We start from the raw sequence: 15538 nt of genomic DNA, 5'->3' as shown, positions 1-15538 counted from the left end.
TATAATACACACATACCAATTTAATTCCACAAAATTATGCAAATTAAGACATAGACCAATAAGCATGACCGGTCAAATGTATTTCCATCAAATGGTATTTCCATCAATGAATAGGCTAAAAAGCATTATTTCCAATGGGATTTTTTCCTTCTCCCGGACAATTGTCAGGTGGCAATTTGACTTAATCTGCAAAAATATATATATATATATATATTAAAAAACAGCTATTACAGGCTAACTGGAAACCCTGTCTAGCAGTGGTGCTTGGAGAAGTGGGTATACTCTAATTTTGCCCCCCAAAATTCCAAAAAGGCTTGCCGGTGAAGGAAAAGGCACCCTGTGTGAAAAATGCTGTTTTCCTACAGTTTTTTTTGTTCTGTTTTACTATATTTTTTTCAGGTTTTCACTCAAAATCACACTTTTTAATAGAAAAACAACTAAGTCCACAACAATGCTTGAAACACATCAGGAGACCATTTTTCTGGTCTGGGAAAAATATAAATATTTGGAGGGTGTAGTTGCCTTTTAATTGAATTGCTCACCTATCAAGTGACCATTTGTCTAGCCGTGTGTTTGTACTGTACAATGTAGACCTAAATGGCAGAGTTTGCAAAACAAATGCCCTCCCGATTGATACAAATCATCATGATTTCATTCTGCCAGGTAACCCTTTACCAAGTTTTTTTTGGTGAAAACTATACAATTGTTCATTCAAACAGCGCTTGATGACTGAACTGTGCATTACAAATATTCAACCCAGACTTCAGACCAAACTTTTTCAATACCTGGTTCCATTGTTTCCTTAGTTCCTGGTAGATAAAAGTTGAAACCTCTTTCCTACAATACCAGCTACTGATGTCGTTCAATTCTGTGAGCTGCTCCAATGCGAAAACCAATTGAGCGTGGTTGCTGCCTGATATTCTGCAGAAATGAGCTATGTGTGTGCTGCGCATGTGAATATATTTCACATGCTTTGCGATTATGTAGGCTACTTTGTGCATGATGTCGCTATTGTACTACATAATTGATATGGCATATAACTTGGATATGCATCAGTGGGGATTAAGAATTAATACGCAATGCCCACTGAAAAAAAGTTGGTATACCTACGTATAGCTCCCACTACTATCTAGTGTACACTAGTTAGCACACACTACTAGCTAGTATACCTAGTACACACTAGCTAGCTAGTAAACCTAGTACACACTAGCTATCTAATACACACTAGCGCGCTAATACATGCGCCATCCTCTCTGGCAGCATTCAACCAGTCTGAGCCCGTATACCTCACAGCATCTGTGTCCTGAGAAGGTATCTGCTGGAGCCAGACCAAAGATACTGGAGTAATTCATAATGAGAGAATTCTCATTTTACCAATTACCAATTAAAAAGTTATAATATGTCTGACATGCATCTGATTACAATTAGCTTGCTTACAGCAGTTGATTTGGATTGGGAAATTCATATCAACACAAAATGTGTCACCACACACACTATCTGACTCGCTCGCACACACACCTATATGGGAGCAACTGAATCTGCAACACCAGGGAAATTAATTCTGACTATTACTATCACATTCTGCCTTCACAGGTATCCATGCTGTTCACATTTAGCCTTCACATGTATAAATGTTGTTGTTGCCAACAAAAGCCCCCCTAATTTCTCTCTTTATCTCAGTCACTAATTCATATTTACATGGTGAGGGTCAATGGTGAGCTCTTGTTTCTCAGTCAAATTTAAACCATAATGTCCCAGCACCAGGCTGTATGGTTTTACAGTTCTTAGCTCTGAGCTCTGGCTTGATAGTAAGGGGCAAACATTGCATCCCACATCTGCTTCAGCATCTGCAGCATCTGTGAGATCCAGGGGAAAGATGAGGGATGAGCTGTGGAGAGACCATATCAAAGAATCATCATAACATTTCTGCTCTTTGTGCTGATATCTAGTCTCTTATGTGTTTAAATACAGTAGGTAGGTTGGGTGCAATCAAAAGTTAGACAAAAGCTGTATGCTAAGTGCTAGACTAGTATTAACTAAAGCAACCACATTATTTGGATGTTGACAGTTTCTTTCAATGATTGAATAATAGGCTTACAACGTTATTTATTTTGTACCTGGATCCATTCGGACAAAAAGCATGTAGAGAAGGACCGCAGCCAGAAAGACTCTCCGAAGACGGAATAACCCACCACTGGCTACTGATAGTCCTCTGTTCAAAAGCCTAAGCAAGGCCTCAAGTTTCTGAATCCCAGCACCTACAAAGCACAAACACACAGTCAGTCACACTGTCTGGCAGCATTAAATTCAATACAAATGGTTAATGCAATTGTAAGTGAGATGCACCTTGAGGTGTGTTAAGTCCAGCAACCACCACCACAGGACTGGGGTTGGGATTAGGGCTTGGAGGTTGTTCTTGGCTGAGGTTCTCTTTATTCTCCACGATATCCAGTGCTGTTTGTTTCTGGTCCTCTGTGAATGCAATACCTCCCACCTCACCAAAAACCAACTCCCGTGCCTCTGTCATATGACCTAAAGGCACTAGAATATGCAGTAAATAAAGCTCTGCTACAGTCCCAAATCCTACCAATCTCCCATTGGATGGGCAGCACAGCCAAACATTGCCTGCCTCCTGCATCATAGCTTGCTCACCCACTTTGGTGTAGAGGAGTATGCTACAAAAAAGAAGAGGGACATGGAGAAAAACATGACTGCAGGGTGAATTGGGGTTATATATTTACATGCCAATTGAAAACATAAATCAATGTGCAGTGTCTGCAGTGTATAAAAATGTTATAATGGAAGAAATGAGCCTGAAAATTAACCATGTTACATTTTCCTCACCACATCTGCATTAATTTTGCAGATATTTTCTCAGGGCACTCATAATGCTGCAGAATCCATGCCAGTACACCAGGCCACTGATTGAGTTCAGCCAATGCTTGAATCCCCACAATGCAGAGTGCAGCCTTCAACTCCCCATACCTGAAAGTCAGATGGACAACGGTTTAGTCCAATAATGCAATGCAACAAGGACCCTGTCATGAAAGCAGAGCAAATTCTAAATACTAATACCCACCTGCTGTCCTCTTGCTCCGCTTTTAAAAGGCTCACCAGACCTCTCTCACATGTGTCAAAAGCAGCTTGGAAATCCTTCTGAACCATTAACTGCTCGGCAGCTGAGCCCAACAGTCCATGTGTCAGTGCAAAATTTGAACTCAACGGGGGGCTTTGACGGACAGATCCGAAGCTGAGAGTGTGAGCCATTGAGGTGGACGAGTTGCTCATCATTGTACTGTAGGTAGCTAACGTTGTCTATTTTAGTTGTTTGTGCCGATAAATTGTAAGACGAATCACCAACAGTCAACCAAACATTAGTAATGTTTTTAGCAATATGTTAAACGTGCCGTAAATTATGTGCTGGTGGTACCTGCCTTGTACAAATTTGTTTACATTCTGAGGCAATATGCACGCTATTATTTGGCTTCCGCACCCACCACCAATCATATTCGGAGATTACTCATGAACACAAGGCAGCCAATCACTTGCGTTCTTATTTCTACGTAACCCTCCAGGTGCGCTCGATTTAGCTTTAGCTCTCCCGGCGTGCCGGATGGGGTTCCAGTTGATCGTTTGGGACCTCTTTGACATCCCCCCAAAATATGCTTGCAATTCAAAGAAAAATGAATGTGGCCAAGCAGATTTCTCTATGCGACATTAAAGTATTAATTAATTAAGAAATATAACCACAGAATATGATAATTGATTTGTGGGATATCTGGAACAACAGAGCATTTGCAAATACATTTGCATCACTGTTTTTGTAAGACAAGGACAGAAAGTGATGAAGTTGTAGAACTCAAAATAACTCTATGCCATGAGCTGACTATACTGTGCAAAATAAGGTTTGGGTGTTAAGGGACTTTCATTAACTCCATATTCTGTTGAGAGACCGATTTAGATGGTTCTAAATATTAGACGTGATGTTTGATGTTGGACCTGCAGCAATTTGAAATACTTATTTTTCATAGCAGTAGGGATCTCTCCAAAACATCCTCACAATTTTCAGCTGAATAAACATGAAAATAAGACAAATAAATGCCATACTTTCCCTTTCTGTATTATTCAAGCCGCATAATGTGATTGTGTAGAGTGGTGAAATGTCAGATAAGTTATTGTGAATATGATCCTTAGTTTCCCGGAAATGCTGACACCCATTGTCAAGACATGCAATTACAACTAAACATGTCAAATGAAAATAAAGCAGCTATAACGCTGTTAACTGCTGTTAACAAGCGACGGATTAACTGAAATGGACAGCCACAGTCTCCCAAGCGTTAAGAAAAGAGAGACCAGATACATTTTTTCACAGTTTACTTTTGGATCCCTCACATGTGATCTCACGCTGAAGTTTCCTTGCTAATGACAAAAATACTTCACAGTTCACACACATGGACAAACTACATTACCTTGGTTTTATTCATCAGGCGTGTGTGCAGAGAGACATAATTGACATGCCAATTATTTGATGTTGCATTCAACCCCATTTTAGTGTTGACATTTGTGTCATATTGGATGTTATTTGGTTATGATTTGGTTATGAATGAATTCTACTGATATTTTGTGGATATTAGTGAGAACATCAATAAGGCCATCTGCTCCTATAGCACGTATACTTTCTCTGTTGTGAAGTTGTTGTTGAAAGTGACCCTCCTGTTATCTGTACAGCTGCCTCTACAAGGGGTGTTTGGGTTCTCTCCCCATGGTATTCCGTGTTTAAAGCTGTGCACACAAGCAAAACTTACACACACCGGCACACACACGCAAAGACCAACAACAACTTTAGTGCCTGCGCACACACATGCATGCACGCATGCACGCACACATACACACACACACAAACACATACACACTCATACTCAGTACAATGAATGCACCATGGCTTTGACCCGTCTAAACTGCCTTAATTACTCATGTTGTTGAAGCTTGGGAAGACTACTTGCTTTGTTTCCTGCTAGTGCAGGATTGGTGAGTTTCAATGGTTACTGATTGTGCTGATTTGCAAGAGCCAATGAGGGGGTAAAAAACAAGTTCAGGGGAGATGGTCTTGTGCAAGTGTGAGGGTTATACTCGTCTACCCGTTCAGCTCATACAGCTCCACTCGGCTTGTCTCGTCTCTTAGCTTATCTCGTCTTCTATGCTAGTCCTCTACATACAGCAATCTTCATTGGATAAATACAATCAGTTTCAGTATAAGAAGAGAGATATATGAATGTTATTGTTTATCCATAAAGGGATTGACCATACTTTTGTTCATAAAGAGAGAATACTTTATTGTTCACTTAAATCGACTACTTCTGTGTTTTCTTTAAACTGGAATGTGAAAGGATTTTTGCTGTTTAAAAATAATTTTTGGTATTTGATTTATTCACTGGAACTTGTTGATGTAAGGCTGGATATCTAAACAAGGTGTGTGTTCACACCTTCAAGGCTGCAGAGGCATGGGCATAGATGGAATTCAGTCGAAGGAAGAGGGGGATGAGGTGAAGGAGAAGAAAGAAGATGAAGTGATCCACCTGAGGAGGACAATAGGTCTGCTTCCGGCTATCTCCATCATCGGTACCGTGGTGGGCAGCGGCATCTTCATTGCACCAAAAGGGGTTCTGATGAACAGTGGTAGTGTGGGCCTGTCACTGGTGGTTTGGGCACTGTGTGGGGTTCTCTCGACCTTCGGTAAGCACCAACTGTCATTTTAAAAGAGGTAGTGTACCTATGAGAGCAAGAGGAGCATAATTGTGATGTTTGCGAGTGGTAGTTGCTAACACAATATCCGTTTTGAAACATTTTTATTAGATATTCACATCAGGCGGATTCAGTATTGTTAAGGTCCAATGCAGCCATTTTTATCTCAATATTAAAACATTTCTGGGTAACAATTAAGCACCTTACTGTGATTTCTTTCAATTAAAATGGTTAAAAAGATACAAAAATAGCTTCTTAGCAAAAAGCAATTTATCTCGCAAGAATTTTGCTAGGATTGTATGGTAAAGGTCTGAATGAGGAGCCTAATTGGAGGAGCCTAATGGGAGGGATATGTAACCTGAAAACTAGCTGTTATGGCCAGAGAGGTATATTATTATTATTGGTCTATTAACTTACATTGCCTGGTGATGTAGCAAGGCAGGGCAAAACAACCTGAAATATCAGGCAGTCTTTTCAAACAGCTCTTACATTAAAAGTGTATTATCATAATTTTCACAGTATTATTCCAACCTCATAGTGTGGAAATATATATAAAATACAGGTAAATCATGCATTTGACAGCACTGTCCCTTTAATTCACAGACAGCTTACAACATTCACTCCCTTAATGGAAATTTAGGCTAGCTCAGAGGTAAACTGTGCTGGAAGCATTCACTTAGCTGAATGATCTGGCCAAGGTCCACAATCCTCTGGTATTTGCACATGCGATCAACCTTTGCACCTACAGTTGAAGTCAGAAGTTTACATACACCTTAGCCAAATACATTTAAACTCCATGTTTCACAATTCCTGACATTGAATCCTCGTAAAACATTTGCTGTCTTAGATCAGTTAGGATCACCACTTTATTTTAAGAATGTGAAATGTCAGAATAATAGTAGAGAGGATTTATTTCAGCTTTTATTTCTTTCATCACATTCCCAGTGGGTCAGAAGTTTACATACACTCAATTAGTATTTGGTAGAATTGCCTTTAAATTGTTTAACTTGGGTCAAACGTTTCGGGTAGCCTTTCACAAGATTCCCACAATAAGTTGGGTGAATTTTGGCCTGACAGAGTTGGTGTAACTGAGTCAGGTTTGTAGGCCTCCTTGCTCGCACACGCTTTTTTAGTTCTGCTCACAAATTTTCTATAGGATTGAGGTCAGGGCTTTGTGATGGCCACTCCAGTACCTTGACTTTGTTCTCCTTAAGCCATTTTGCCACAACTTTGGAAGTATGATTGGTGTCATTGTCCATTTGGAAGACCCATTTGTGACCAAGCTTTAACTTCCTGACTGATGTCTTGAGATGTTGCTTCAATATATCAACAAAATGATGCAATCTATTTTGTGAAATGCACCAGTCCCTCCTGCAGCAAACCACCCCCACAACATGATGCTGCCACCACTGTGCTTCACAGTTGGGATGGTGTTCTTTGACTTGCAAGCCTCCCCCTTTTTCCTCCAAACATAACGATGGTCATTATGGCTAAACAGTTCTATTTTTGTTTCATCAGACCACAGGACATTTCTCCAAAAAGTACGATCTTTGTCCCCATGTGCAGTTGCAAACCGTAGTCTGGCTTTTTTATGGCAGTTTTGCAGCAGTGGCTTCTTCCTTTCTGAGCGGCCTTTCAGGTTATGTCGACATAGGACTCGTTTTACTGTGGATATAGATACTTTTGTACCTGTTTCCTCCAGCATCTTCACAAGGTCCTTTGCTGTTGTTCTGGGATTGATTTGCACTTTTCGCACCAAAGTATGCTCACCTCTAGGAGACAGAACGCGTTTCCTTCCTGAGCGGTATGACGGCTGCGTGATCCCATGGTGTTTATACTCGCGTACTATTATTTGTACAGATGAACGTGGTACCTTCAGATGTTTGGAAATAGCTCCCAAGGATGAACCAGACTTGTGGAGGTCTACAATAATTTTTCTGACGTCTTGGCTGATTTCTTTTGATTTTCTAATGATGTCAAGCAAAGAGGCACTGAGTTTGAAGGTAGGCCTTGAAATATATCCACAGGTTCACCTCCAATTGACTCAAATGATGTCAATTAGCCTATCAGAAGCTTCTAAAGCCATGACATCATTTTCAGGAATTTTCCAAGCTGTTTAAAGGCACAGTCAACTTAGTGTATGTAAACTTCTGACCCACTGGAATTGTGATACAGTGAAATAATCTGTCTGTAAACAATTGTTGGAAGAATTACTTGTGTCATACACAAAGTAGATGTCCTAACCGACTTGCCAAAACTATAGTTTGTTAACATGAAATTTGTGGAGGGGTTGAAAAACGAGTTTTAATGACTTCAACCTAAGTGTATGTAAACTTCCGACTTCAACTGTATAAAGTAACTCTGACTTATCTTATTTAATTAAGATAATAACAGTTGTCACGCCCTGACCATAGTAAGCAGTTTTTTCTCTGTGTTGGTTGGGGCGTGATAGTGACTTGGGTGGTCATCTAGGTGTTTTTTGTATTTCTATGGTGGCCTGATATGGTTCCCAATCAGAGGCAGCTGTTTATCGTTGTCTCTGATTGGGGATCATACTTCGGTAGCCATTTCCCCATTGGTTTTCGTGGGAGCTTGTCTACATTGAGTTGCCTGAGTGCACACCAGTAGCGTTTCGTTTATGCTTTATTGTTTTGTTTTGGTGAGTTTCAGTTTATAAAAAATATGTGGAACTCTATTCACGCTGCACCTTGGTCTACTCATTTCAAGCAGCGTGCCCAGGAGGAGGAAGTATCCTGGACTTGGGAAGAGCTCCTAGATGGGAAGGGATCCGGACTTGGGAGGAAATCCTGGCAGGACAGGATCGCCTTCCTTGGCGGGAGTCGCCTAGGCGCACGAGAGGACAGCAACGACTTCGGGGAGGAAGGCCACAGAAACCCCAAGAATTTCTTTTGGGGGGGCACATGAAGCAGTCGGCGGAGCCGAGGAGTGAACCAGAGCCAGTCAGGGAGTCGAGTGAGGAGCTCAACGCAAGATTCTGGAGAGAGGAGCTGGCGTTGAGAGCGCTGCAGAGTGGGCGTGCTGAGGTGCGTGTCATCAGCCCTGGTGCCACCTGTACCGGTCCCACGCATCAGGTCTCCAGTGCGCCTTCACAGCCCAGTGCGTCCTGTGCTAGCGTCCCGCACTTGCCGGGCTGGAGTGAGCATCCAGTCGGGAAGGGTTGTGCCAGCTCTGCGCTTTAGACCTCCAGTGCGCCTCCACAGTCCTGTGCCTCCTCTCCGCACTCGCCCTGAGGTGCATGTCATCAGCCCTGTGCCACCTGTACCGGTCCCACGCATCAGGTCTCCAGTGCGCCTCCACAGTCCAGTACGTCCTGTGCCTCTTCCCCGCACTCGCCCTGAGGTGCGTGTCATCAGCCCTGTGCCACCTGTACCGGTCCCACGCATCAGGCCTTCAGTGCGCATCCACAGTCTAGAGCTTCCGGCAACAGTTCCACGGTCCGGGAACCTCCTGAGACGGTCCACAATGCGGGAACCTCCTGAGACGGTCCGGGAACCTCTTGAGACGGTCTGGGAACCTCCTGAGACGGTCCACGGTCCGGGAACCTCCTGAGACGGTCCACGGTCCGGAGCTTCCTGTGATGATCCCCGCACCAGAACCGCCATGGAGGAAGACGTAATCTGCGAGCGGAGTGGGTACTTCGTCCCGCACCGGAGCCGACGCCCTGCGTCACCCATCATAGATGCCCACCCGGACCCTCCCCTATTGAGTCAGGTTAGCGGTGGGAGTCCGCAACTTTTGGGGGGGTACTGTCACGCCCTGACCATAGTAAGCAGTTTTTTCTCTGTGTTGGTTGGGGCGTGATAGTGACTTGGGTGGTCATCTAGGTGTTTTTTGTATTTCTATGGTGGCCTGATATGGTTCCCAATCAGAGGCAGCTGTTTATCGTTGTCTCTGATTGGGGATCATACTTCGGTAGCCATTTCCCCATTGGTTTTCGTGGGAGCTTGTCTACATTGAGTTGCCTGAGGGCACACCAGTAGCGTTTCGTTTATGCTTTATTGTTTTGTTTTGGTGAGTTTCAGTTTATAAAAATATGTGGAACTCTATTCACGCTGCGACCTCGTCTACTCATTTAAACTAGCGTGACAACAGTTCCCTGTACAGGTTATTGTCATATATGCCTCCACTATTATTTGTACCATTAACTTAATTTAAAACATTTATTATCATTCAAGTATATGAGTCCTTGCACAGATGTCCAAATGTTTACTATTAAACTGATGGTTTAATATACAGATGTAGGATCTTAATTTGAGCCAGTTTGCTACAGCAGGAAAATGAGCCTGCAACAGGAAATGTGAATTATTATGTGCATTATAATTAATGGCCATTTTTGTAAGGGTTGATCCATTTTTCATTAGAGCAAACCAAGTCTGAAATGGAAATTACAAACTTTAGAAGCATTTATAAACCTGAAATACACTACAAGTTTGAATTTCCTGCACAGATTCTAAGCAACAAAATTCTAAGCAACAAGTGATCAAATTAAGAGCTGTACTATTCATTAAGGCTGTTTATAGGGTAATAGCCTACGGCTGACCAAATAAACAGATCAAAAGGGTAGTATGGGCTGAAAGCATGGGGTGGATGTATGGCTGACCTTTCCCATGTATACCCCCAGTTTTTAACTTTATTATACCACAGTTACAAGCACAGCTATAACTAGTGATATGCACTGAATAATGAATATTTAAAAAAATGTTTCCTGAATGTATAGAGATAGTTATACAAAAGAAAATATCCCAGCCCACTGAGCAAAAACTTGAGTCCACATAATTTCAACCAACAAATTCAATGTGATGGCGTTGAGCCAATGTGGAAAACTGACTGTATTTGAAAAAGTCATCAACGTAAGGGAATTTAGTATTTTTTTCACTCAACTTTTCACCTGAATCCAATGACATGGTGAATTTTTTTTGTGATTTTACGTTGAATTCACGTTAGTTGACCACTCAACCAAATGTAAATCAAAACGTTGTTGAACTGACGTCTATGCCCTGTGGGAGATGTGTCATCTGTTTCTGTCCTTTGTCCAGGGGCCTTGTGTTATGCTGAGCTGGGAACCACATTTACAAAGTCAGGGGCCCACTACACCTATCTGCTGGAGACATTAGGACCCTTGCCTGCGTTCCTGCGTCTCTGGGCAGAGTTTTTATTCATCAGGTCAGCAGCCTGTATCTCTGTCTCTTTGCATACACTATTAGAATAGTTTAGGAGACAAACTTGTAGTAAACTATACTTTCTAATACTTTTACTGTACTCCATGTGGACTGTAAAGGCCAGCTGTAGCATCCTATGTGTCCCTGGCGTTCGGACGCTATGTGGTGGATCCCTTTTTCAGCCCTTGTGCTCCTCCCACAGCACTGATTAAACTGGTCAGCATCCTTGGAGTGAGTGAGTGATAAAATACAATCGATAAGACTTTGTGAATTGTTTGATTACTATGGAATACTATTTCAACGAGGTTTATCTTCCCCCTCTCCCTGTAGCATTTGTGGTGGCGATAAACTGCTGGAGTGTGACCCTGGCCTCTCGCACCCAGATCACGCTGACATTCATCAAGATGTTTGCCCTGGTCCTAATCATCGTTCCTGGCATCATGGCATTAGCCAGAGGTGGGGTAGTGGTTTTGGTAGAGTAACATGATACACAATGTACACAATATACCCAGGACCCTATTCAATCAAACCCTGCTAACTCGTTTTCCTCTCTCCCCTCCCCAGGACAGACAGAGAACTTTCAGAATGGCTTTGAGATTGATACATTAACACTGGATAAGCTACCATTGGCCTTTTATTCTGGTCTATATGCCTATGGTGGATGGTAAGCAGTGCACAAGAAAATCCCATATCATATACCAATTGTTGTGTTATCCATAAAGAACTGTTAACTGATAAATTGACATCTTTTACTTTCTTTGCAGGTTTTATCTGAATTTTGTCACAGAGGAGGTCATTAACCCAAATAGGTATTTTACATAAAAAACAACAATGTGATTGACCAATTATTTCCACACAAAAAAATCAAGTAACCTCACGTCTTTGTTTGTCTGCTCTATTTTGTCAGAAACATCCCACTGGCAATCATCTTCTCCATGGTGACGGTGACTGTGTGCTACGTTCTTGTCAACGTGGCCTATTACACCATGATGACAGCAGAGGAGCTTCTTGTGTCTGACGCTGTGGCTGTGGTCAGTAATATGGCATCAGATGGTCAAATCCAAGAGAAGGAAAATAACTGCATGTGAAATGAACTGCATGTCAGCCTTATATATGCTGTCTGTTTATCGCAGACGTTTGCCAATCGTGCGCTTCACGGCTTGGCCTCTGTGATTCCTGTACTGGTAGCTGTGTCCTGTCTTGGGGCGCTGAACGGTGGCTTCTTTGGAGCACCCAGGTAATAATGCTGCACTCTCGTAATTCAGAAACGTACACCTTGATGTAAGCTTGGCTGGTTCTATTCACGAGACGTCTGTCTGTCTGTCCGTGGTGCAGGATGCTGTTTGTGGGGGCCAGGGAGGGACACTGGCCAGTCCTCTTCTCAATGATCCACATCCATCAAAACACGCCTCTGCCTGCTGTTCTGCTGCTGGTATAGTCTACTACTACTGCCCATAGTCTACCTTGCCAACCCAATTAGTCTCTTTACAGACATTTGTATTGGGTTGATGGGGTAGGTCTATGCTTTGCTTTCATGGTCCAGTTGAGATGTTTGTTGTCCTTCCTGCAGTATCCGTTGGTGGTAGGGATGGTGGCCAGAGGAGAGATATTCCAGCTGATCAACTTTGCCTCCTTCTCCCGGTGGCTCTTCATTGCCATGGCGACCATGGGGATGCTCATCCATCGCTACCGCTTCCCCCTCCACCCAAGACCCTTCAAGGTTGCTATGACTACTATAATTAACTCATCAATCAATCAATCAAGTTTATTTTATATAGCCCTTCGTACATCAGCTAATATCTCGAAGTGCTGTACAGAGACCCAGCCTAAAACCCCAAACAGCTAGAATGCAGGTGTAGAAGCACGGTGGCTAGGAAAAACTCCCTAGAAAGGCCAAAACCTAGGAAGAAACCTAGAGAGGAACCAGGTTATGAGGGGTGGCCAGTCCTCTTCTGGCTGTGCCGGGTGGAGATTATAACAGAACTATGCCAAGATGTTCAAAAGTGTTCATAAGTGACAAGCATGGTCAAATAATAATCATGAATAATATTCAGTTGGCTTTTCATAGCCGATCATTAAGAGTTGAAAAACAACAGGTCTGGGACAGGTGGCGGTTCCATAACCGCAGGCAGAACAGCTGAAACCGGAACAGCAGCAAGGCCAGGCGGACTGGGGACAGCAAGGAGCCACCACGCCCGGCAGTCCCGACATATGGTCCCAGGGCTCAGGTCCTCCGAGAGAAAGAAAGAGAGAAGGAGAAAATTAGAGAGAGCCAAGATTTTCAAAATGTTCATAAATGACAAGCATGGTCAAATAATAATCAGGAATAAATCTGTTGGCTTTTCATAGCCGATCATTAAGAGTTGAAAACAGCAGGTCTGGGACAGGTAGGGGTTCCGTAACCGCAGGCAGAACCGTTGAAACTGGAATAGCAGCAAGGCCAGGCGGACTGGGGGCAGCAGGGAGTCGTCATGGCCGGTAGTCCTGACGTATGGTCCTAGGGCTCAGGTTCTCAGAGAGAGAAAGAAAGAGAGAACGAGAGAATTAGAGAAAGCATACATAAATTCACACAGGACACTGGATAAGACAGGAGAAGTACTCCAGGTATAACCAACTGACCCTAGCCCCCCGACACAAACTACTGCAGCATAAATACTGGAGGCTGAGACAGGAGCGGTCAGGAGACACTGTGGCCCCATCCGAAGATACCCCCGGACAGGGCCAAATAGGAAGGATATAACCCCACCCACTTTGCCAAAGCACAGCCCCCGCACCACTGGAGTGATATCTTCAATCACCAGCTTATAATCCTGAGACAAGGCCGAGTATAGCCAACAAAGATCTCCACCACAGCACAAACCAAGGGGGGGCGTCAACCCAGACAGGAAGATCACGTCAGTAACTCAACCCACTCAAGTGACGCACCACTCCCAGGGACGGCATGAAAGAGCACCAGTAAGCCAGTGACTCAGCCCCTGTAACAGGGTTAGAGGCAGAGAATCCCAGTGGAGAGGGGAACCGGCCAGGCAGAGACAGCAAGGGCGGTTCGTTGCTCCAGAGCCATGTCACTTGTGTGGTACTTACTAGTTGGCTGTTTCTTGACTGTTTACCTAGTTTTATTCCTATGATCAGCTCATAATTCTATTCTGTCTACTAGGTGCCGCTGGCCATTGCAGTCACTTTCACAGTGGTGTGCTTCTTCATCGTTGGGCTGTCTCTGTACTCAGACCCCTGGAACACAGGGGGCAGCTGTGCTCTCACCCTGTCTGGAGTCCCTGTCTACTACCTGACCGTGCACCGCTCACGCCTGCCCGCCCGATGGAGAAAGAGCTTCAGTGAGTCACATCCTTATCATGCCACTATAATGTTGTTGTCATCATACTGAATTACTGATAGCAGAAATGTCAGGTGAGGGTGGTGTTGTGTGGGATAGTTATGGCTGTTGTGAGTCACCGACAGGACTGTCTCTCTATTCTCCAGACTACTGCAGTAAGCAGCTCCAGATACTGCTGGAGGTGGCTCAGCAGGAAGTCCAGACCTACTAAAGACGCCTCTTTACTCACACACACTGACCAGACGAACGGACACCCATGGCTGTGCCCTCCATATTGTATATGGATGTGAATACCTAGGCATGTTACTTAGATTTGGAAAAGAATGAGCCGTTAACTCTACCGCATTCACTGCTCGGAAAGTTAGTTCTGCTGAAAAAACCCCAATGACTATTGTTTTTGTTTACTTGAATTAATGAGGTGTACTTTTTACGCTTTGAATACAATATATGTTTTGTGTTGATTATTTACATTTAAAATGACAATCATGAGAAAATGTTGACATACTGGTATTCAAAACAAAAAGAGAAACTGCAACGACGTATTCATTCATTCCATTTACATAGGATTCATAAAACAGACATGCTTTTCTTAAACATCCCAAAAGTTACCCATGTCAGTTTTTCCACAAACCCTGCTCTGGGGTCTGTTGTACCAGACATGTAATAAATACTGAACCAGAATGTAAAAGTTCTTGCATATTATGTGGTGTTCATGCCCCTTCCAGTTTATCATACCTTCAATTATAATATGGGACAAGAAACCCAGGACTGTGTGAATCTAGTTAAAGTTAAGACATCTAAGCCCACCCAATGTGAAAAGAAAAGTCACTGGGTTTCACTGTAGTCAGCACACCCACCCACCCAATGTGAAAAGAAGCAGCAAAGTCACCGGGTTTCACTGTAGTCAGCACACCCACCCACCCAATGTGAAAAGAAGCAGCAAAGTCACCGGGTTTCACTGTAGTCAGCACACCCACCCACCCAATGTGAAAAGAAGCAGCAAAGTCACCGGGTTTCACTGTAGTCAGCACACCCACCCACCCAATGTGAAAAGAAGCAGCAAAGTCACCGGGTTTCACTGTAGTCAGCACACCCACCCAAAAAGAAAAAAGTCATTTTAAACATTTACATTAACTACTTTCCAAGACACCAATACTCTAAAAACACGAGGCAAAGTGTAAGAAATTGAAATAGAGACTGGAAACTAGCAATAACTACACTTCAACATAAGCCATATATTATACAAAAACACACATACTCCTCATTTCTCTTGGATATATGC

The 15538-nt window shown here is 43.2% G+C and overlaps 2 protein-coding genes across 4 annotated transcripts; one reads left to right on the top strand and one right to left on the bottom strand.

The window, feature by feature from the left end:
* pex26 (peroxisomal biogenesis factor 26) lies at nucleotides 1-3509 on the bottom strand. The gene is made up of 5 exons (XM_055937565.1): nucleotides 3080-3509; nucleotides 2845-2985; nucleotides 2347-2675; nucleotides 2118-2258; nucleotides 1-1888 (listed from the first exon to the last, which is right to left on the bottom strand). Exons 1-5 carry the CDS (start codon nucleotides 3289-3291, stop codon nucleotides 1785-1787), a joined length of 927 nt encoding a protein of 308 aa, XP_055793540.1. The 5' UTR covers nucleotides 3292-3509; the 3' UTR covers nucleotides 1-1784.
* A 1619-nt stretch (nucleotides 3510-5128) lies between these two features.
* LOC129865087 (cystine/glutamate transporter-like) lies at nucleotides 5129-14773 on the top strand. 3 transcript variants are annotated; one of them, XM_055937563.1, is made up of 13 exons: nucleotides 5642-5733; nucleotides 8470-9391; nucleotides 10800-10926; nucleotides 11042-11157; nucleotides 11253-11378; nucleotides 11487-11586; nucleotides 11687-11731; nucleotides 11830-11953; nucleotides 12056-12159; nucleotides 12258-12354; nucleotides 12493-12642; nucleotides 14080-14257; nucleotides 14403-14773. In XM_055937563.1, the coding sequence occupies exons 2-13, from the start codon at nucleotides 9364-9366 to the stop codon at nucleotides 14465-14467; spliced, it is 1260 nt and encodes a 419-aa protein (XP_055793538.1). In that variant the 5' UTR covers nucleotides 5642-5733; nucleotides 8470-9363; the 3' UTR covers nucleotides 14468-14773. The 3 variants fall into 3 exon arrangements, with proteins under 3 accessions (XP_055793537.1, XP_055793538.1, XP_055793539.1); XM_055937564.1 differs by having other exon boundaries at nucleotides 5644-5733; nucleotides 8473-9391; XM_055937562.1 differs by lacking the exon at nucleotides 8470-9391 and having other exon boundaries at nucleotides 5129-5733.
* Nucleotides 14774-15538: the final 765 nt, after the last annotated feature.

The sequence above is a fragment of the Salvelinus fontinalis genome, chromosome 11 (assembly GCF_029448725.1).
Source record: "Salvelinus fontinalis isolate EN_2023a chromosome 11, ASM2944872v1, whole genome shotgun sequence".
NCBI classification, from domain to species: Eukaryota; Metazoa; Chordata; class Actinopteri; order Salmoniformes; family Salmonidae; genus Salvelinus; species Salvelinus fontinalis.
This window is presented reverse-complemented; position numbering and strand designations above follow the sequence as displayed.

What these genes read in the sequence shown, in the direction of transcription:
- pex26 (XM_055937565.1), bottom strand. Translation starts at nt 3,291, where the DNA reads ATGATGAGCAACTCGTCCACCTCAATGGCTCACACTCTCAGCTTCGGA. An exon ending in TGGACTTAACACACCTCAAG is followed by an intron (nt 2,259 to 2,346) that starts GTGCATCTCACT and finishes TGTGCTTTGTAG; the next exon opens with GTGCTGGGATTCAGAAACTT. An exon ending in TTTTGTCCGAATGGATCCAG is followed by an intron (nt 1,889 to 2,117) that starts GTACAAAATAAA and finishes GTCTCTCCACAG; the next exon opens with CTCATCCCTCATCTTTCCCC.
- LOC129865087 (XM_055937562.1), top strand. Translation starts at nt 5,502, where the DNA reads ATGGGCATAGATGGAATTCAGTCGAAGGAAGAGGGGGATGAGGTGAAG. An exon ending in CATCATGGCATTAGCCAGAG is followed by an intron (nt 11,379 to 11,486) that starts GTGGGGTAGTGG and finishes TCCCCTCCCCAG; the next exon opens with GACAGACAGAGAACTTTCAG. An exon ending in GAGGTCATTAACCCAAATAG is followed by an intron (nt 11,732 to 11,829) that starts GTATTTTACATA and finishes CTATTTTGTCAG; the next exon opens with AAACATCCCACTGGCAATCA.